The 20,515-nt window shown below is 47.4% G+C and overlaps 7 protein-coding genes across 7 annotated transcripts; 2 read left to right on the top strand and 5 right to left on the bottom strand.

The window, feature by feature from the left end:
* Positions 1–550: 550 nt before the first annotated feature.
* Positions 551–2,518, top strand: AKAW2_60707A (putative C6 finger domain protein; the record flags this gene model as incomplete). The annotated part of the gene is made up of 2 exons (XM_041692862.1): positions 551–658; positions 761–2,518. The coding sequence occupies 2 exons, from the start codon at positions 551–553 to the stop codon at positions 2,516–2,518; spliced, it is 1,866 nt and encodes a 621-aa protein (XP_041546205.1).
* A 453-nt stretch (positions 2,519–2,971) lies between these two features.
* On the bottom strand, positions 2,972–6,605 carry AKAW2_60706S (uncharacterized protein; the record flags this gene model as incomplete). Its single annotated transcript, XM_041692861.1, has 3 exons — positions 2,972–3,159; positions 3,219–5,667; positions 5,727–6,605. 3 exons carry the CDS (start codon positions 6,603–6,605, stop codon positions 2,972–2,974), a joined length of 3,516 nt encoding a protein of 1,171 aa, XP_041546204.1.
* Positions 6,606–9,148: 2,543 nt separating this feature from the next.
* AKAW2_60705S (transcriptional coactivator p15/PC4 family protein) lies at positions 9,149–9,708 on the bottom strand (the record flags this gene model as incomplete). Its single annotated transcript, XM_041692860.1, has 2 exons — positions 9,149–9,376; positions 9,430–9,708. 2 exons carry the CDS (start codon positions 9,706–9,708, stop codon positions 9,149–9,151), a joined length of 507 nt encoding a protein of 168 aa, XP_041546203.1.
* A 356-nt stretch (positions 9,709–10,064) lies between these two features.
* AKAW2_60704S (PX domain protein) lies at positions 10,065–13,115 on the bottom strand (the record flags this gene model as incomplete). Its single annotated transcript, XM_041692859.1, has 2 exons — positions 10,065–12,507; positions 12,559–13,115. The coding sequence occupies 2 exons, from the start codon at positions 13,113–13,115 to the stop codon at positions 10,065–10,067; spliced, it is 3,000 nt and encodes a 999-aa protein (XP_041546202.1).
* A 1,052-nt stretch (positions 13,116–14,167) lies between these two features.
* Positions 14,168–14,605, bottom strand: AKAW2_60703S (PaaI family thioesterase; the record flags this gene model as incomplete). The annotated part of the gene is made up of 1 exon (XM_041692858.1): positions 14,168–14,605. The coding sequence occupies one exon, from the start codon at positions 14,603–14,605 to the stop codon at positions 14,168–14,170; it is 438 nt and encodes a 145-aa protein (XP_041546201.1).
* A 669-nt stretch (positions 14,606–15,274) lies between these two features.
* AKAW2_60702A (RNA-binding protein) lies at positions 15,275–16,365 on the top strand (the record flags this gene model as incomplete). Its single annotated transcript, XM_041692857.1, has 5 exons — positions 15,275–15,357; positions 15,626–15,682; positions 15,735–15,834; positions 15,882–16,257; positions 16,313–16,365. The coding sequence occupies 5 exons, from the start codon at positions 15,275–15,277 to the stop codon at positions 16,363–16,365; spliced, it is 669 nt and encodes a 222-aa protein (XP_041546200.1).
* Positions 16,366–17,453: 1,088 nt separating this feature from the next.
* sac6 (fimbrin) lies at positions 17,454–19,688 on the bottom strand (the record flags this gene model as incomplete). Its single annotated transcript, XM_041692855.1, has 5 exons — positions 17,454–17,488; positions 17,552–18,534; positions 18,627–19,309; positions 19,383–19,593; positions 19,666–19,688. 5 exons carry the CDS (start codon positions 19,686–19,688, stop codon positions 17,454–17,456), a joined length of 1,935 nt encoding a protein of 644 aa, XP_041546199.1.
* Between the last annotated feature and the right edge of the window lie 827 nt (positions 19,689–20,515).

Genomic DNA, 20,515 nt, shown 5'->3' with positions numbered 1-20,515 from the left:
ATAGACGTGAGGTAGAAAGCTTCACATACTATTTCCCGTGACTAGTTACTGGACAGCCATAGCGAAGCACTCTAGCTGGGGGCTCCATGCCTCGATCCACCAATAAACAGTATTTGTTCAGAATATTACCTGCTAGTGGCATTGACGGGCGGCAAGTAGGCTCCGTGCCGAAGTAGGTAAAGCACATAGCTAGTAGCATTGATTAAGTTACTCGTTAGAGGCAGAGATTACTGTATTATGTTCCCCCATGTCGGCGCCAGCTGCCAGCCCCTGCGAGTCTTTTCCCCGCATTTATCAAACGTTATTGTCTCGTATGTGCAACTCTACTTGTACTGCCATGCACCTCGATTGAGAAATGCCCATTGACATCTTTGCCTTTTTACAGCCCTAGTCACATCATTTACAGCTGCCAGTGGCCGCGTGGGCGGCATTCTCTGTGCCTCCTTGAGCACAACAACACATCTTTGGGCCTTACCATTGGCTTCATGTTGCTGAAGCCACACCCTGTCCGGGATCAGCGTTTTCGTATGCACCGAGGGCTGAAAGCACCATGTCTTCTCAAGAACCCGATAACGATGCTACTCTCGATTCAACCCTAGCAAGAAAGCGCAACAACTCTGAAGCAACCGAGTATCCCCGAAGGCGCGCAACTATAGCCGTATGTTGGATGCCCCTCCCCTCTATAATTATGAACAAGTACCACCCTGGTACTAGCTCTGGTACAAGCACAAGTGATACTAATGTGCGTGCGCTGCTTCAGTGCCAGATCTGTCGTCTGCGGAAAACGAGATGTAACGGAGCCCGCCCAAGATGCCAGCTCTGCGTAGACCTGGATGCAGACTGTGTTTATCGTGAGCCAGGCATCAAACTAGATGCCGGTGACAAACTGATTATCGAGAAGCTGAACAGGATAGAAGTCTTGCTTCAGTCAAAGTTTTCAGACCCCATCAGCCAGTCTCCGCTGTCATCGAATTCTTCCACAGCTGCCAACCTTGTCCAAATAGGTGGTGATGATGTTGTCAGTTTCGCCAACATACCTACAAGGTCAATCGCGGTGGGCCTTGGCTCATGGGCAAATCCACCGACGAGTATCTCAACTATGCCCAGAGTACATACTACACCAGCTTTACACCTTCTACAATGGCCATTAATCCGAGAATTGGTCGCTGTCCCTTATGATCCTCATACCCTTCTACAGTTAGAGATGGCCCGTGAGCCACTTCGGCTCGAACCTCCCGTGAACTTAGATGTATCAAACGCACTTACTCACGCTCAACTTTTTTTCGAACGCGTAAATGTTTGGTACGCTTGTGTCAACCCACTGACATGGCCCCGCTATTACAAGAAGGCTCTTTCTCTGGACTTCGAGGGAGGGCCAGAGAGTTGCGTCGTCCTTTTGGTTTTGGCACTGGGCAGTGCCAGTCAATCTGGGAGTATATCGTGCCTTTCTGCAGATGAAGAACTTCCAGGACTACCATATTTTGCCGCAGCCTGGGCTCTTTTGCCGGCTGTCATGACGCGCAATTCGGTGCTCGCAGCGCAATGTGTCATATTGGCATCTGCATATCTATTTTACATGGTCAGGCCCCTCGAGGCGTGGACTCTACTATCAAATGCCAGCATGAAGTTGCAGTTACTCCTAGGCAACCCCTCTCGTGTTCCAGGGCAATGGAAGGAGCTCAGCACAAGAGTGTATTGGAACACCTTACTATTTGAAAGCGACTTGCTTGCAGAACTAGACCTACCACACTCGGGTATTGTGCATTTTGAAGAGCTCGTCGATCTCCCTGGGGGCTTTGAACTGGAAGATGAAGAAGACGAAGAAGACGAAGGAAGCATACAACTTGGAGAGAAGATGGTAGATGTGATGATAGGTCAGGATGAGCTCTGGTATTTCTTGGCTGAAATAGCCCTAAGAAGGCTGCTCAACAGAGTCAGTCATATGATCTACCAAAAAGACAGCATCTTGACACTCGCATCACTCGGTCCTATCGCCTCAGAGCTAGATTTCCAGCTTTCTCAATGGTATGAAAGCCTTCCTCAGCCTGTCCGCTTTCCCCTTGGGGGGCCGACATCGAGCCCCATTCAGACTGTTTTGAGGCTTCGCTACTTCGCCTGCCGTACAATAATTTACCGGCCTTACATCCTGGCGGTCTTCCAGAATGAGTATGCATGCAGTGACCCGACAGTAAAAGAATGCTGCTTGCGGTGCTTGGAGGCGACATTGAATCAACTCGAGCATATAAGCAGACATCGCGAGGGCCACCTGCCGTACCTCTGGCAAGGTGCCCTTTCCATGGTCTCACAGGCGTTGTTAATCATGGGGGCAACCATGTCACCGACTCTCTCATCACTATTGCCTCCAGCGACTCAGCTAGACGGGATCATATCTAACGTTATAACGGAGGTTGGCAGGTATGCGCGGCTTGCACCAAGCCTGAAGTTATCTGCTGAGATCATTCGTGACGCGGAAAAGAGACGCCAAGTGTCTCTTGCGTCAGCAGCCAGGCGAGGTTGAAAGAGGTATTCGACTTGCAGGTTCCAAAGCTTGCATATATCTGCTCCGTGTAAAAGCGCCAGGGACCCTCATACGTCATACGCCTATTGTAGTCCATGGAAACGATAAACATCGCCGCATTCATCGAAGCAATCGACATGGAACACAGGGTATGCACGGGGTTTGAATATCTCCCCAAGATAGATGCGAAATGGTAACTCCAGCAGTATATTTATCGAGAACTGTCACAACTGGAAAAGCTAAGGAATAAAGATCAGAAAACATGCGATCTTGCAGGTACTTGTACAAGTGAATTCACATGCTCAGGTTCGATCAATAAGCATATTATTGATGATAATGTATAAAAGAATGATGATGGGAGAAACAAAATCGTATCAAAATAGTAGTAGTATAAGCATGAAGAAGGGGAAGAGGAAGTTCCAAGTATGATACATGTAAGTCAAAGCCATGTCATCAGATCAGTACCCACTCACTGCCTCTTTTAATAAACTTATCAAGCATCATACCGATATCGTTCAGGGCAAATCGACAAACGTAGAGTCCAAAGAACTCTGCAGCATGGCGAGTGCTTAACTCGAGGCCGACTAACGTCGGCGAAGAATGCCTTAGGCCAGGATCTTCGACTTGTTGAGCAATTTGATCTAAGCAAGCGGGGTTAACACTGCCGAAACGATAGTGGGGTGTAAGTCCTGCCACATACCCAATACCTGAGCTGCATCGCAAAGCCGTGCCAAGGCTCCCATATAGTTATTAGATCCATTGTAGTGCAATTGAGATACCCTGCGCCTCAATGGCTGGGAAGTGGGCAAAGACGTCATCGGAATGGTGCTAACGGTTGCATTGTCCTTATTGGTGTCCTTTGATGCAGGGAGCGAAGCCGTCGCATTGACCCCGGAATTCTTTGACCGTAACTTACGCCAGGAGGTCAGATATGATTTGCTCGGTACATTCGATGGTTTTGAGGGCGGCGCATCGACGGCTGCAGGGTCTTCGAAAGATTGAGCTGACTTGAAGAGTGGCATGGCGCCCTGCACTCCGACCTCACTCCCTATTTTTTTGGACAGCGACATCTGCACCTGGTCAAGTACACTTTCCAAAGACTGCATTTCTTCCAAAACAGCATCAGCATCGTAAGTATCAACCTTTGCCAACTTGAGTAATGCTGCAGTTAGCAAGTCACAGTTAGACACCTTTTCTTCGACTGCCTTGATTTTCACGTTCTTCACGCGCCACACGTCTCGAGGAATAAACAACTTCGTGGACAAATAACCACCACGTGGGTGAGAAATTGTCTGATAGATACAGCGCATTAGCCAAAATGGACGCAGAAGAAATGACTCAGGACACGGCTCTAATGGAAGAGGAGGATCGGTGGCCAACAAATTTGGAGAGCCAGGGCTCGTCGGAGAATGTATATGGCTATCGAATATATTCAGTCCTCCACTTGGCAAGCCATTCGCTGACATCATGGCAGTGGTGGGTGTGGGAATTATAGGTATTGAACCAGTCATCGGCATTTTATGAATATCGACGGCAGGAAACGCATTGCTTGACGGACTGTTTGGGGACTCAACGAACGGTTCCGGCCCCGAAACTGAGATGTTTCTCAGACGAAAAGTTCCCAGTCCTGTATTGAGCTTGCCCAGATTATCCGGTGCTGAAGGTACTTTGCCGATGGGACGTGTTGGAGATGGAACTTTGGAGAGCTCACGGCCATCATCGTCCTGGTGAGGCATCTTTACTGAGATTGCGTTAGAGAGAGCATCTTCGTTAAACGATCCAATTGAGACATTTCGATTCTTCACGGGCGCGGCTGATCGTAGAGCAGAAGCAGGACCCGATGCTCGACCTGGCTGATGATTGATAGTAGAGGTTGAAGCTGTACTATCTTTTGGAACTGGCGGCGGCCGAAAACTGAATGGGTCCGTATTTGTTTCGATCTTTAGTTCCGTGGCATACTGACCCGATAGTCTCCGTGCTCGCACCGTTGGCGTTGATATTGAGGCTTGTCCCGAATTTGTCGAAACCGAAAGTGCGCCGTGACTTGGGGGAGACGACCCGCTAGGCTCGAAGTTTGTATCATCAGTGAAGGGCAGGCTTGTATCTTCTGCGAGGGGGCTTAGGGCCGTCATAGTATTGGAAGCAGTCGAGCCATCCCGCAATTTGCTAGAAAGGCTACCCGATCTTGACTGGCGGGGAAGAGCGGACTTGGACTGAATGCCAAATTCGAAGTCATCCATAACATAGCCTCTGGTCATCTCCTCCAGCAATCGCTCCTCTTCTTCAGCTTCCTCATCTAGATAATCGGTCCGAATATCATTGACACCGTCATACGCAGGTTGTTCTTGAAGACGCTGTGTTTCTTGCCCGCGTGTCAATGCTATCTGAGCCTCCCGCTCAGCTTCTCTCACCTTTTGCTTCGCGATTTCGACATTTCTCCGAGCATTGGCCACAATGTCATTGCTGCTACCATTATCATCTAGATCGACGGCTGGTTCCAGACCTTCATCATATGCAGCTTCCACAGCAGCATCAAGGGCAGCATCAAATTCGGCCTCGGTACCGACAGCATGATGAAAGCTCCCTCTATGTCGCAAGTATATTGATGACACTTCTGAGCGTATCGAGGCTGGGGAAGATGCGCCAGATTCATCGATGGTGTCGAGCCAAGACGTCGATTCATTCACGTCCTTCTTATGATCCCCGAAAGAGGACAGGTCAGACTGGCCAGCAGCATGAGTGATATCTACTCCTGAGGTTATTGTTTCCGAGGGGTCTGAAGCACCCATGTACTCAAACTTCGATATACGCCGGGATGATCCAGGATGATGGAAATTGACCGAATCAGACGATTGGGCTGTAGTCGGTGTACGATCACCTAGCGGTGACGGTAATAATGACTGGCGCGGTTGGTGATCCCAACTGGACGCTAGCCCTTCCGCCAGATCAAACGGTTGGACCATAGAACTGCGCTGCAGAGAGACACGCTTCTCTCTGGCCATTACATCGTTCTCATCAACGATTGGATGAGATAAGTCACCATATGATTCTTGACTCAGCGGACGCTCAGGGAGGGCTTTGCTATCCAAATCTCGAAATGAAAAATCCATACGTTGTAGCTCAGTGACTCGTACCATATATGTATCACGCTAAAAGGAAATTTCAGTTTTAGAAATGGAGAAAGTTTAAATTCAGTTAGGAAACTCACTATTTCTTGAAGTTTTTGCTTCTCGTCTTCTCCTCCGTCGCTCCGAAGCATTACCAAATGTAGGAGTTGACACGCATCATTGTAAGCCTCCATAGCCCCTTCAAAGTTCGCCGCATTGTCGAGAAGAACTGCGGTATTCGCTTTCTGCAACGCTTTGGAAAGCATTGCTTTCTGTGACTGACCCCGCTTTCTTTTCTCCTGACTTCTATCTCCCTCAGAGATCAACCGCGGTCCTTCCTCTGCTGGTGCGTTAGGCCCTGATTCACGTGGACTGTGTGCCTCTAGAACTGGGCGAGTAGGAACCACACTACTTTTACCCCGGGGAGAATCAGGTCCTGAACCGTTTTCCTTGACCCAGGGGTCTTGGAAAAGGTTATGGGGTAATTCAGTGGCCTCAGAAAATATCCAATTAGTCTGTGGCACTGTCGCTCCTACAGCGTCGACCGGGTGATTTGGTACAGGATCGCCATAACTCGACGTGATCGACGTTTGAAAAGGCCGATGCGTGCGCAATCCATCATAAGTATCAAATGTCTCCGGCATGTGAAATCCGTCATGTATTTCAATGCCAGTTTCGGAAGCTATCCGACTTTGATATTCCGAGCCATCATTATTGTCAATGTGTTCGTCATGCCCAGTGGTTGGGGAAGGTGATCTAGGCACTCTGGTAAAATCGAGTCGACGATTATTTTCCGGTGAATTTTGGCTAGATGTTGTAGACTGCGACCAGCGATTTAAATTGCCTAGTCCTTCACGGATGAGACCTTTATCCGTCTTGTCTAGCGACACAGCAGTTTGTGGCGAGGCAGAATTTGCCGGAGTTCCTGAACCGATTCTGGAAATGTAATCCGCGGTATCCGAGTCCTTTAATCTAGACATAGCCTGTAATGCGATTGTGGGGATGGATGAACGTGGGCGTTGTCTATCGGGTCACTATAACTCGACTTTCCTCAACTGTGTACGATTGTGTTCAGCATACGCCAGTATATATTAGAACGTTGACTTGGATGAGATACCAATGGGCGCAAGACGTTTTCCAGAAATATCCGGGAACGATGGTTCACACAATCCCGATGTTGCGATACCGTGACCGCAGTTAGAGACTAGCAGTTTATAGAGTGGCAGAACCAGTCATGAAGCTTCCCGGCTTCGGCTTTTCAGATAAATAGTATAGCACCGCCGAAAATGGCTTGGCCAACGAGGAAGTTCCTTTTTACCGGAAGCTGATGTGTCCACAGTATTTCTGCAGCCTGAGATAGTCCACACAAGATATTTGTCAGCTCGATTGCTGTCTTGCGCCCATACCAGAGTACTCACTCCGGTTGCATAGTGTGTGTGCGCGCGCGTGTGTTTTGACAATACAATTGGCGGGTTTGGCGTTATAGAATGCGCATTCTCCCCTTAATCATGACAAGTTTGTCCCAGACCTGGTGCACAACAGGTAGTGCTATGCACGAGATGATAATCGACAAAGTTGGTCGACAAAACAGGATACTTGCTCTCTCTTGGTTGATATGCGCTGGTAGGATGCTCGATAAACCCGACGGTAGGGATTGAACTCGGATCCGGAACTCTAGTCCACACAGGCCTTCCAGCATACTAGAGGGGTAATTATCTGTTAGTATGAAATAGCCAATGGTGCAAGTCATAGTTATAATGTTTGAGATAGATTTCCACTCTTTTGAATACTGATACTTAGAGGTAAATAAACGACTGTGTCAGAACATACCAAAAGCACTCTTTCTGATAAGCAATCAAGTCACAAGGAGGATAAGACAGGTCAAACCGGACTATACGCCCAGGCTGACAAGGAAAACCAGTAATTTCAAGTTGATAGCCAGGGATTGTGCGGGTGGGTATCTCAATAATTTAGGTCAAGAAAATGTTCCAGCAGCACGTATTATACTGTAGCGTTGTATACGGGAGGGAAAGGGTGGAAAAGGGGGAGGGGAAGGGGCTTTTGTGTTTTCCATTTTCTGGTCTGATATGACGGAAGTCCCTCACTAGCCATGGATCTGCTTTGCTTGCTAACCACCGAACTTTCCACGGGACAACAACCATAGTTGCCCCATAGTACGGAGTACAGAGTTTGTAACATTTTAAGGGGCATAACGCATCACAATCAAGTACTTGTAGGGTATTCACATAGCCATAAATAATACCCAGCACAAAAAGGCTTAATAAGTAAATAAATGCATATTGTTTAAGGAATTTCGGAGTTTGCAATGTCTCAATAGGTGTCACACTGTACATAGCCAAACATACATACTAGCCTCTGAAATGGGACTATCTACCCCAAAAGACTGTGCATTCAAATGCGGGTCTCTTGGATGCCAAATAATAGCATGCATCTTGTGGTACTAAAAATTTGATTGATGAACAAAGTATGGCTAACCCGAGTACTCAGTTATTTCACAGTATTGAACCCATAGATTAACTGGTACATACATCTGGGGTTACAAGGTTGTATGCAAATGTAATCTGTAATCGTTTGGGTTGAACCTCCACAACATGACGGTATAGTCAATAACCAGTCTTTTCATAGTAATACTATATAAACTTAACTAGTTTGTATCCGGATCGAAAATTAGACGTCAAACTTCTAGTAGTTCGACACCCTGGTTAGTCTACATGTATCTCATGGATAGTACCCTGTCATACAAGAAGTCTTTCTTCCGGCCCCCAACCTCTCTCGAATTCTTGAAATTGCTTTGATATCTTCACTATCTAGGCACGGGCACCATTACTAGATGACTGCTAAGGGGCTCTCTAGTGCCCCAGAGGCTTTCTGTTGCTCTATAAGCAACTTTAAAGAAGAAGTTTGGGTGAATCGGAGCTAGATGCTTCACCATGCCACTCACGCATTAATCAGTTTCAACATACTTATTCTACGGTACTGTAGCTAGTGTTCTTCTAGTTATGATACAATAAAGGGACGCATAGGTAACAAGTGCTTTTTATTTTATCTTAACCCATTTTAATGTAAATTATTCATTCAATTCCCCAAAATACTCGGTTGAAAGCACTTACCTGCTCAAGGCTCCGATCGGTTAAGTAGGTCTACTGGAGCTGTAAAAAGTGTAAGAGTGACCGAGATATAGCGATAAGGTGATAAGGGATATTCTGATAGGAAATCTAGTTTGATTCAACTGGGACTCAAAGGGACTAGCTGGATATAGTGTTCTTGAAAGCTAGAATGCGCGATTTCGAAACTTTGTATACGTACTCTCGTGGTTTGGAGGAAGGATCCATGGCATATTCGATGACTCGCATACCTACTGATAACGAATAAACAGGTCCACTCATCATTCCCGTTATAATTCAGCGTCAGTCAAGCCCAGGGATAGATAAGCAATAATAGCTTTGTTGATAACCCCATACCCTCTGCCTCATGACGATTCTAGCCCCTTTGGTGGGTATGCCTACTCATCGCTGTCGTCCTCACTCGTCGCTTCGATATTCCGGCGCGTATCCTTGTCATCCGAATAATCATCAGAGCCATCACCGCACTCTTTGTTCTCACTGGTCAATTTACTATCGCTATCATACTGTGGTCGGGGGATTGATTCGCCTTTATTCTGAAGAGTGGTTTCAATATGAGGTAATAATCTCACAAGAGAGGAAAACTGATCAATTGGTAAAGAGATTCCCTGCGCAAACGATGAGTTTCGTGACGAGGCCTATTATAACATAGAAGACGAACCTTCTTCCCAGGCAGCTCGTGGCCATCCTTCTCATAGTATTCCCTTATACTGACCAGGGTCTTCCCACGGAAAGATGAGATGGTCAGACGGCGTGCTTTGGAGATTTCCCAGTAAAGATCTCCATTCGAGTCAAGCTTTCCTTGGCCAGCGAGTAAATCGGTATGATTAGGGTCTGGGTTTCCCTTCGAGACATTGCCCCTCGTCCTTTTTGATGACCGAGGGTCGTCGATAGAATCACTCTCAGCGTCTGGTTCGCGCTTTCTGGCTCTGGAAGACATAACTATGTCTGCTGCCAAAGAAAGGGGCGAACGTAACTTTACCACTGACTGTGTTTAGATGATATGATGTGTCATTAATATCTCTCTCGGAAGCTCAAAGTAAGCTCTCCATTTACTATATGTAAGGGGGAACGGACCGTCAATGTGGTATATATCTCACGTGACCCTAATCAAATAGTGAACATTCAATTACAGTCATCATACAGTGAATAAAGTTTATATTACCGAAACAACATGTGATGTTCAATGCACTAGAGATGCGAAAAGGAACTAATCTTGGTATTATACATGCGACGGGATTCTTGTGATCGCTAATGATCGCTAATACTCAGCGAGTCGGGACCCGTATGTTAACATTAGAGGATAGCAGTCTTGAGAGCCTGCAAGAAAAGAGAATATACAAACCCCCTAGCGAGATTTTGAACCTGCAGACAATCGAAGATTCTCCCCAAAACTTCCTTACTGGCATTTGCTCCCATAACGCTCGTAAGAGCCTGGGGTAAGCCTCGCTGAACGAAGACTTTGCGAGCCGTCTCCCTCAGCCGTTCTTTCTCAGCATCAGTGGATGGCGGCGGCCAGTTTTCTAACTCGCTTTCCGTTGGCAGAGCATTTTCACGTAACTTGTTGAGATATAGCCCAATTGCTTCATCTGACGTATGCGAATCAATCATCGATACCTGGAGCAGCTCACGGATCGTCTCCAAATGAGGATTTCCGGGGCGTAATATGTACGATTTTGCCGCATTAAGTAGAGTCCTGCGTATGTTCCATGCCGAAGACAAGGTGTATAGTTCATTGATTACCGCGAATATGAGCTCGACTGCTATGCGCGTCTCTTCATGCGTGATAGGATTGCCTCGACTTCTGTACTCGCTTAATCCAGCGTCTGGTGCTTGCCCTTCGCTGTTGGCGTGAGAATTATCTTGCGTCCCGCCAGGAGACCGGGGTAGGTCAGCCAAAGTATTGCGCCCGGTTGAAGGAGACAGTTGTGTAGAAGCCACAGTGCTTCCTACATCCGTCGTCTGAGCTGAGCTGTCGGGAAATCCTGCATAGTCCGTAGCCGTATCGGATTGATTTGAAAAAGCCTCTTCAGGAGGGGGAGCTGGCCTCCCAAATGTCTTGTCTCTGTGAGATCCGTCCGGTGGGGAAGCCGAGCCAATCCTCGTAGAATTCCGAAGTCTCCCCTGTGACCCCTGATCGATTGACCCATTATGGTTGACAGGATCTAGTGGCCAGGCTTTATCGCCTACCACTGAATCTGGCGATGGCTTTTTACTGCTGCCTCCACCAAACACCCCTGTCATGCCATCCAACATGGCTTTACCACTTCCCGAGACGCCCCTGGGTGCATTGGATAATACGCCCAACACTCCCTTTCCTACATTCTCGAGTGCAGATTGGCTTGGAAAGGGGAACCCAGTCCTGCCGTAAGGATTACTGAAGTCCGATCCAAGATGTTCATCCTTGCCAAGAAATCGTTTCATCTTTTCACTCTCTGCCAGAGATTCATGGTTAAGAGCATCTTGAAGATAACATTCCAAGTTCTTAGCCAATTCCAATGTTGTCTGGCCTTTCCACGAGGGTACAACTGGGTGATCGTCTGAGAACTTCCGTAGTTTGTGCAGTCTCGAGATAGCCTCCAAAGTTTGGTGAAGCGATTCGAAATCGGTATATTTTCGGAAAACCATCCATCCAGTAGACCGTGTCGATACAGGTTCAACTTGCAGTAAGTAGTCCGACGTTGGCTTTGAGCGGAGTGGGCCTTTCGAGGTGACCTTTGAAGCTTCGGTTTCTACCGTTATGGATGCACGATGAAGGATGGCTGGTTCCGGTAGCGAAGTAGGTGCGGTTGGACTCTTGGATTGCATGAGTGAAGGAGACGAGCTGTTATTTTCTTCCAGTTTGGAATCGATAATATTTTCAATATGCTTTGCTTGATCACGATCTGAGACTTTGCGCTGCAAAGCTCCGTCTCCGATCTCATCTGCAGGCAAGACTTCTCTATGATCAATCCTGTCATCCGATGCCACCTCCTGCACATAGTCTCCCAGTGCTCTCTCTGGGCTTTGCTTCTGCTGATCATGCGCTGTGATCATGTCACTGAGTCGCTTCGCCTCTCTTTTGGCTTCCACTGTTGCCCTGTCAACATTTGCCATTTCATGTTGTATTATATCCCCAGGGATATCGGAGTCTGGGCTCGTGTTGCTCGTTGTATCGGATGGAAGTTCATTTACGCTGTTGAGTTCTCTAGTTGCTGTCACAACTTGTTCCTGGGCCCCTTCCACACCGGCGTCTATTGCAGTCATTATTTCTGACTTGCCTTCACTAAAAAGATATATAATCCAGCCATTGATGATTTCTGGCCTCGAAAGACTCGATACGGTTGACTCAAATAGAACGCTCACGAACATCTCGCGCATGAAATTTCTGAGCAGCAGACACCCATAGACATTTGGGTCTAGAAATCTGGCCAAAATATCGTCCGCTATAATGTCGAGCTTCTTCTTCTGTTGGTCGTTGGCTAAGATATTCGCCAGGCCACTTTCAGGGGACGTCTCTATGTAGCGCAAGACTACCTCTTCCGGCGGTTTAGTGGAGCCAACGGACTCGAATGCTGCAGAAAGCTCATTCAAAAATACAATGATCAGTGAGGATGAGTTAGTGAGGAGTTCCAAAAAGGTGTCAGCAGAGCGTTTACGAGAGAGGTGCAATGACAAGGACGAGATAAACTCGGCCAACAACTTCCTGCATGCCAGATGAAATGTTGTCTCGGGCGGTAATATTGGACTAGACCAGGAGCTTTTCGAGGTCTGGTAAGCTCAAGAAATAGCATTATAGGCGAGAGCTTACATCACATAGTCCTTCATAGCTGCATCGGTGATTGATCTCAGGGCATCCGCTGTCTTGGGGCCAAGAGCAGAATAATCAAGATCAGCAGAGGAAGAGTCCCCGAAGAGGAATACTTGCCCAGTGTCATCTTGTTCAGCATCGGCAGCCAAGGTCGTACTTTTCGGCCAATCGAGTAGTCTTCTGGCTATGTCCAGGGCGAGCTCCTTTCTCCTTCGCTGTCGGGGATTGGATAATGGATGAATAGGGTCTTCATAAACTGCCTCCCATTGTGCATGCAAGATAATACCACTAGCAATTCCGATCAAGAGCAAACCTAGTCTTCGAAAAAGTACGAGCGTCGCGACTACCAAGCATGCGAAGACACCCAGAAGAGTCTCACTATTAGCCGTTGAGAGAAATTGAAGCGTCGATTCAATGACTCCTTTTGATCGCACGGGGTCCAAACTCTCCGTCGCGGCCTGCTCGTTGTAGCTCGTCGGCAAACCAATGTTAGAAGTCTCAGCCATTTCGGGTTTCTTGGGCTGTGACTGTTCCGCCCAGTTGGAAGTCTCATCCATGGCGATTGGCTCTGTTAAATGATCGCATTGACCGTAACGCAGGTTTGCAGGTTTATTGAGGAGAATGAAAACCAAGATTTCGCGAATGATCAAGGCTGCGCGTCGTCAGGAAGCTCGGTTGTCCTTTAACATCTGGTTATCTGATCGGCATGTCCGCTTTGGTTACCTAATACAACCGGCCGGGGATCACGAGCTTGTATAGCTATGGAGTGCTACTACATACTTAGTTAGCACTTTTGCCTACCAAGTAATAAAAGAACCACGAGTAATGTATATTCAGGATGTGCAAATCAGTTCAAATCTATTTGTACCAGTAACATCATGGGATAATCATATTTTCCAAATAGGTTTGTAATCGTCGACAAAGTCCGCCATATATAGTAGCTAAATGGGTAATGCGACCTGCGCATATCGGTCTAATATAGGAGCAGGATTAGCGGTACCAGTACTCCGTACGATGAACACAGTACACGAAGTCCCTGGCCCGTATTTGATGAGAACTTGCTATCAGAAACTTAATCAGCCGATGTCAACGCTGCGTATGAAATACTAGGATGTGGTGAGGCTTGAGTGTTTGCTCCTTGTTGGAGACGGCGTTAAGATACGTTTTGCGCACGGAAACCAAAACACAACATCTGGAGAGACGACACTCTGGTGGTGCCGTACTCCTGTCAACTATTGGGGCCCAGAATCCAAAAGAAGTTCAGGGCTTGGGATAAGTGATAAGCCTAATCATGCGTAGCGGTACCAAATTCTGTTCCAGTAACAAAACTGAAGGAAACTACTTGTAGTTGAATCGTGAAGATTATATTCATCTATATAGTGCTGTGTACCCATCCAAAATTACCTTGCATTACCAGTAAAAGACAAGGTATCTAAAGCAAATAAGGATGGACATTGCTATCCGCAATCCGAGTGAATCCAGCATTCAAAGTATATGCGTGTCATGCCAGATGCAAAGAAGACTGCGGTTTATATGGAAGTGCAGATACCACCGTGTTTTTCTCCCTGCTAGCCCGATCACAACTCATTCACAAGCCTGTCTGAAACCGTCATTGTGTCTTGATATATTTGGTATGAGATCCTTGTGCAACAACTGTACCCCCATTAGAGTCAGTCTGCTTCGAGATTGTCACAGTTGTAAAAGCAAGGTTTCGCCCGACTTTGTCGGCGCGACCTTCAATTACTAGCCAGTCTCCAGTTTTCGCTGTTGAGAGATAGTTGACATGAATATTCGTGCTGACACCTGTTGAATCGAGACCGGCCGATGCAATCGCTAACCCACCCGCCCAGTCAGTGACACAGGCTGAAAATACGCCATGTAAGGTACCCTTTGAATTCAAATGTTGAGGGCCGACTTGGAGTCTCGCATTGAATACACCTTTCCCAGCATCATAGATGTCAATGTCCTGAAGTAGAAAAGCATAAATTGGGCTGTTAGTGCGGATACGCTCCCACACTTTCTGAACTTGTTGTAGTTCAGCATTCATGTTGGAAGAGGCTGTCGCGTTTTGAAGTAAATCAAAGAATGTGCAGTCAAGAAAATTTCCGAAAGACGAAAAATTTTGCTTCTTTGCAAGGGCGGCATGCTAGCTTGATATAGCTGTTGACTAACAGACACTAGTAACATTGAGTACGTAATAACCCAGTCCCAAGCTAACTACGAATCAAAAGTGATGAGAAGCAAATTGTATTGTTAATACAATACAGACGTGCTGCAGTAAATGATGATTAATATCCCGGGACTATCAGCGTCCTAGCCTCAGGTGTTAGACTGACTATTTAGTTGATGTGAAGCTTCAGTCAATCAGGTAAGAAACGAGGCACATCCTTCATTTACTCAACTCAAAGGGTTCTCTCTATTTATCTGCAGCGTGGTTATATCAAGAGACATATCATGTTACTCATGTAATTTTTCGCAAGTAACATATCAATTGTATCCGTTTCTGAGTTAATTACTGACTCAGACATTATGTAATAGGCAACTAGAACATCCCTGGATACTTCGCTTGTGGCATACAAACTTAGCTGTAGTTCCTGAATTGTCTCTGACTTCCTTACATCCTGCCCATTCTTGCTTCACTCGCATCCACACCACCATTGTTGATTTGCCTACCCAGTTCAGCATACAACCACACAACCTCACTGGCTGACACACAATGTCTCGACCTGGTACTACACTCTATGTCACCGGCTTCGGGCACGGGACCCGAGCTCGCGACCTTGCCTACGAATTCGAACGGTACGTGCCGCTCATCGATTGCTACGCGCTACCATGACTATACGACCCGTGTCCATTCTCGCAATTCACCTTGGCTGAGTCCCGCAAACCGACGTCGGTGCCGCTCTCTATATCATACTATGATAGAGATTTGCTTGTTTATCCGATTTCCTTGGAGAGGGGACTCCTTGAAGGGGGACCCTCCGAAAGAGTTTTCCTCTCACAGTTGCCTTGCACCATATATTTAATGATTGATATGTATGTGGAAATTCTTCTAACAATGACTTAGATATGGACGTCTTGTCCGCTGTGACATCCCAGCGCCGCGTACCCCTTCCAGCAGACTGTATGTTTAATCCAGGCTTCGAACCCTGAATGATACTTGCTCACGACATAAGGTTTGCCTTTGTGGAGTACGAGAGCCGCCGCGACGCAGATGATGCATACCATGAAATGCATAATAAGCGGATTGGCCGCGATGATCTGTTGAAAATTGAGGTGAGTAGAAGACTATGGAATCTATAACTTGGCTGACATGGTTAAAGTGGGCGCGTACTCCTCCATCTGCTTCTTGGCGTTTTGACTCTGGCCGGGACCGGCGACGTGACCGTACTCCGCCACGACGTGGCCGCTCTCCTTCTCCTAGACGTGGTCGTGGCGACTATTCTCCCCGAAGGGACGACAGGTACGAACGGGATTATGACCGACATGACCGCGACTATGACCGCCGCGATCGCGACTATGATCGCCGTGACCGGGATTATGATCGCCGCGACCGGGACCGTGAACGTTCCCGTGACCGCTCTCGAAGCCCTGATGAGAGGGACCGCGATATCAAGGATGAAAGGGAGCGCCGTGATGACGATCGTGAACGACGCGAGGACGAGCGGGAGAATATCCCCAATGGTGAAGACAGGAAAGGTATGCTCATTGATGCATGCACCCACTTCTAGTCGTGGCTGATCATTTGTCGCAGTCCCCTTAGAACCCTTGACCTCCGCTCATGATGAGCTTGATACAGCCGAGTAGGTTATTTTGGCTTCATGAACTATCAGATCTCGTACCATACACTTGGCCAAAGACCTCAATCTGTGCTGGATTGTTTTCAAGGCCCGAGGGGTATAACGTGAAGCTTAAGATGTCATCAGTGCACGTTGGTGATCGACCTGGATGTTTAATTCGCTCTGTCGCTGTTCAATACTGGCGCTATTTTCCTGACCCCTCCCCCGAGCTGCCGTTCCCCTCTTCCACCCCCCATGCACGTGCGCTCTTCTCTTCATTCCATTGCTCTCTTGTCTTGCTTTCCATTATTTTTCCTTTTGCATTAATTCTTCCTATGTGCTTTCCTTTGCCATTTAATCCTTCTAAATTGCAGTGTTCATTAGCAGAGAGAGAACACGAAGGGGCCAACTCCTGGAAGTGCTGGCGCAAAGATACGAGGCATTGGGGCTTTGGTACTATTGCTTAACATTGGTATTTATCATGGTCAGCAGCTCGAATCATGACCGAACGAACGTCGAGCGGGCCTTTTTCTTGTTTATCGTATCGCCAGACTGTCTCGTCCTTTCGTCACGATCAACAGCGATCCGTTATCCGTCTTGAGCTCGCATTCTAATATAGTCGATGATCATTGACCTTTACCGTCTCGGAAGACCGGTCGACTTCGTGCATATCCTGCAACACCGCTTCGAAAACGATTTGTAACTCTGTAGTCTGTAGAATTGGTCGTCATGTTAGTTTGTGGGGAGAATACAAGGTAAGAGAAATCCGGAAGACATGAATGAAGTATTGACCTGCCGTATCACGAGTCTGGACTGAAGGCTACACTCTAGTCTATGTTTTCCTTGCACTTAGTGGAATGAATAGGACGACTTTGCAGTTGTAGAGTCAGAATTATCGGCTATCAAGGCAGTAGGAAGTATGGCATGTGGGAATGCCCACATTCGTACACAATTCTGTCTTACATACAGCCATTCCAAGACGGTGGGGATTGAAGCATCTTGTTATTGTCTGCGTCATGACTAGTACGTACATATACTTTGAAGACAGTAAGAATTCACAAAGGAGTAGATAGGAAAAAGCGCGGTGCACCGTTGGTGTACATCTTTACCGAGCCATCACTGCATCTTTTCGTACGTGGCCATCAGAGAGCCTAGTCATATGGTGTTAGTAGGATAGATGCTGCTCGCCACAGGCCAAAGCTTTTGGAACTTACCGATGAAAGTAGTCACCAGGCGAGAGCGCACTTGGCAAATATCTTCAGGTACCAACCAAATTGTGGCACCTAGCTTTCGCGCTATGCTGATGCTCAGCTTCGCGTTTGCGTAAGCCTCCTCGTCGTTCCGACCAGGCGTTACGAGATCGTAGTCGACATAGCTACTCTTCATGCCATTGAGCACGTCAAGGAGGAAAAGGCCTGAAGCGATCGACTGGTCCTTAAAGTTGCGTATCGATGAGGATCTGCCACCGCGGTGCGACATTTCGTTTGCCCATTTGATCATCTCCGAATCTGTTATCTCGCGCTTGCCCATACGTTTGGCTAGGCCCGAGAGTGTATTTGTGATATCCCGGCGCATTAGTTGCCAAACCAAACCAAGCGTGAGAGTTCGCTGACCATCAGTAATATCCGCTCCTTGTACACCTACCAAGGAAAATCCCACGTGTTTCCCAAGCTCAGTGGCGTAGTTAGTATTCTCAACTGCCTTGAAACGCATCATTTCTCCCCCGGAAGCCGGAGGCTTATTGACGTGTCTCCAGTTGACACTGCCAGGCATCACTTTGTCATATGCTTGCAGCAATACAGTCCCATCCCTAAGATCATCAAATAGAGAATTGACAGCGGGCTGTACGTCGAGAGAGTTGAGCCACAGGGTGAAAACTCTGGCTTCCCGCTCACCCTCAGCATCAAAATCTTCAACTTCGAGCTTCTCTTCTTCGGTGATTGGGTCGAGGCCTGGAATAGTGTTGAACAAATTCGCCACAAAAGCAAGGTTCAGTTTAGGGTTCCCTGCGACGAGCGAGGAGGGTGTCAGGAACTTCCGACAGCCTAGTTTGTCCGCATTCGTCAAGACTTGTTCTGCCCTCTGAAGAACATCCTGGGTCTGAAGAGGACTCCGCGAGCAGGTCTCTGGGGCCAATTGATTCAGAAGCACGGTGTAATTTTCACCATCCTTAACATCAGATGAGAAATTTGTCACCCTATAACAGAGTTAGTCGGCTGCATCTCTAGGATTGTAGGTTTGGTCGTAGTTTCACAGCTGGAAACCTCCTGCCAGGAGAGTGCAAGATACCTTCTGTTCCATTTTGCGTTCTTCAGATGATAATTGAACCAACGTAGAAGAATCTGCTCCGGTGGAAGGCGTAGGAACTGCTCCAAAGTTTCATCTTCTTCCAGGAGCCGGTACAGTTCAGGGTGCAATTTGATATCAATCTTGCCCAAAAGACCGCGGCGGATAATCTGCCAGATCAATCCCAGAATAAGGTGCTCACGCACTTCTATGATGTCGCCGCTTCCTATGTTCACAACAGAACAGCCAATACCCTTGGCTGAATTGATCACGATGTTGTTGTTTTCCGTCATATGGAATGCATTCAGTTCTTTGATCTTCTTCCCGGCTTTGTTCAGAACGCGCTCATCAATAGTGTCCGGGACACTATCATTGATCAACTTCGCCAACACCAAGCCGTCCTTACATTTATCGAACATTTCGAACGTGTCGGTGGGAAAGGGTAGGGAGTGACCAATGTCTGGATCACCAGCAAGAACAGCATTTATGTGCCTAGTGAATTCCGTTCTCTCATCCTCGTTAATCGTATGTGTCACATTCGCCGAGGAACCTTGGACATGAATCCTGCCTCCTATACTGCCTTTGGAGACATGTCGAGACGGGCCGACTCCATTACCCGGAAGGACTGGTGCAGGAGCCGAAGCCGCCTGATTTTGCGTCGAGGCAAAGCGGAGTTTAGAAATAAGCTGTTGGGATTTGTCTTAGCGACCACAGTACAGAGGGACGACCAAAAGAGCACAGCGATAGTGGCATACTGACGTCCACATAATCTTCGAGCTCGACTCGGCGAGAGCTGTCGAGTTCAACTTCTTTCAAGGCCTGACGCACAACATCATAGGGCTTTCGTTCTGATTGTTGGGTGGCTTTAATAACGGTTGCCTCGTCTAAGGAGCCTTTATCATCAACATCCAGCTTTCGAAAAGCATCTTGGAGAGAGAAAATCTCCGATTGCTCGAACTGCGGATATTTTCTGCGCTGTAGAGTCAGTCGGTGCCGGGCAATATCTCGAATGGTGGGGTTTCTATCGGAGCCATCGACTTGCCTTTGGAGTTTGATCACGTTCATCCTCAGGGGGGTTTGCTCAGGTACTTTCCAATACAGACAGACTGGCAAGTTAAGAGCTTAGTGAGGAGGCGTCAATGGTATTACAATAGGGTTTGTGAGCGTATGAATATAGCAGTATAGAGGGGTCACCGATCTGATGATGTAATTCGAATCAAAGATGGGTACAAGAAGAAGTTGGCAGTCTTCACTCGGCACTATTATAATGGAGTAAGCACGGCGTACTTAGGCACCTAGGTACGTAGTTGCGCTATTTTCCTCTACCTACTAGGAAAGTGGGGAAATAAAGGTGGGGGTTGCGAATACGGAGTAGTACTGCTACGTACTGCTTTTGTAGTAACAGTACTTTGTAGTTAGTAGCCGACAGGTAAGACTCGATCACCTTGTATGTTCAGATCTCTTCATTAGTTAGCAGTATGAACACCTACAATTTTATTCCATGACATGGATGGATCTGAAGGTTGTAAACCTGGTCATTCTACGGCTTATTTGCACCATCATGGTCATGGATGGATTGAAAATTAAATCGCGTGGCACCCGATGATCAGCACGGCCATACTCTCTGCTGTATTGTATGGTAATTACGGTCTTTGCGCTGGTCGGTACTAGTAAGTAGTAAGTAGTTACCAGTCCGTACGCAGTTTTATTCCTGCTAGGTCTATTGAGGTGATCCTAGGTCGAACATGGGGTAGCCTATCTTGTAGATATACAGTAGCGTAGCCCCTGACAGGATCTAAATGCAGTCCAGTCGGTCGATGTGTGCTTCATGGGTTTCCTCATTGCCACGCCGGCGACTTACTGTAAATGTCGGTTCCTTGCAACCCTGGAGC

This window comes from Aspergillus luchuensis, chromosome 6 (assembly GCF_016861625.1).
Source record: "Aspergillus luchuensis IFO 4308 DNA, chromosome 6, nearly complete sequence".
Taxonomy (NCBI): domain Eukaryota; kingdom Fungi; phylum Ascomycota; class Eurotiomycetes; order Eurotiales; family Aspergillaceae; genus Aspergillus; species Aspergillus luchuensis.
The sequence above is the reverse complement of the archived record's forward strand: the minus strand, read 5'-3'. Positions and strand labels throughout refer to the sequence as shown.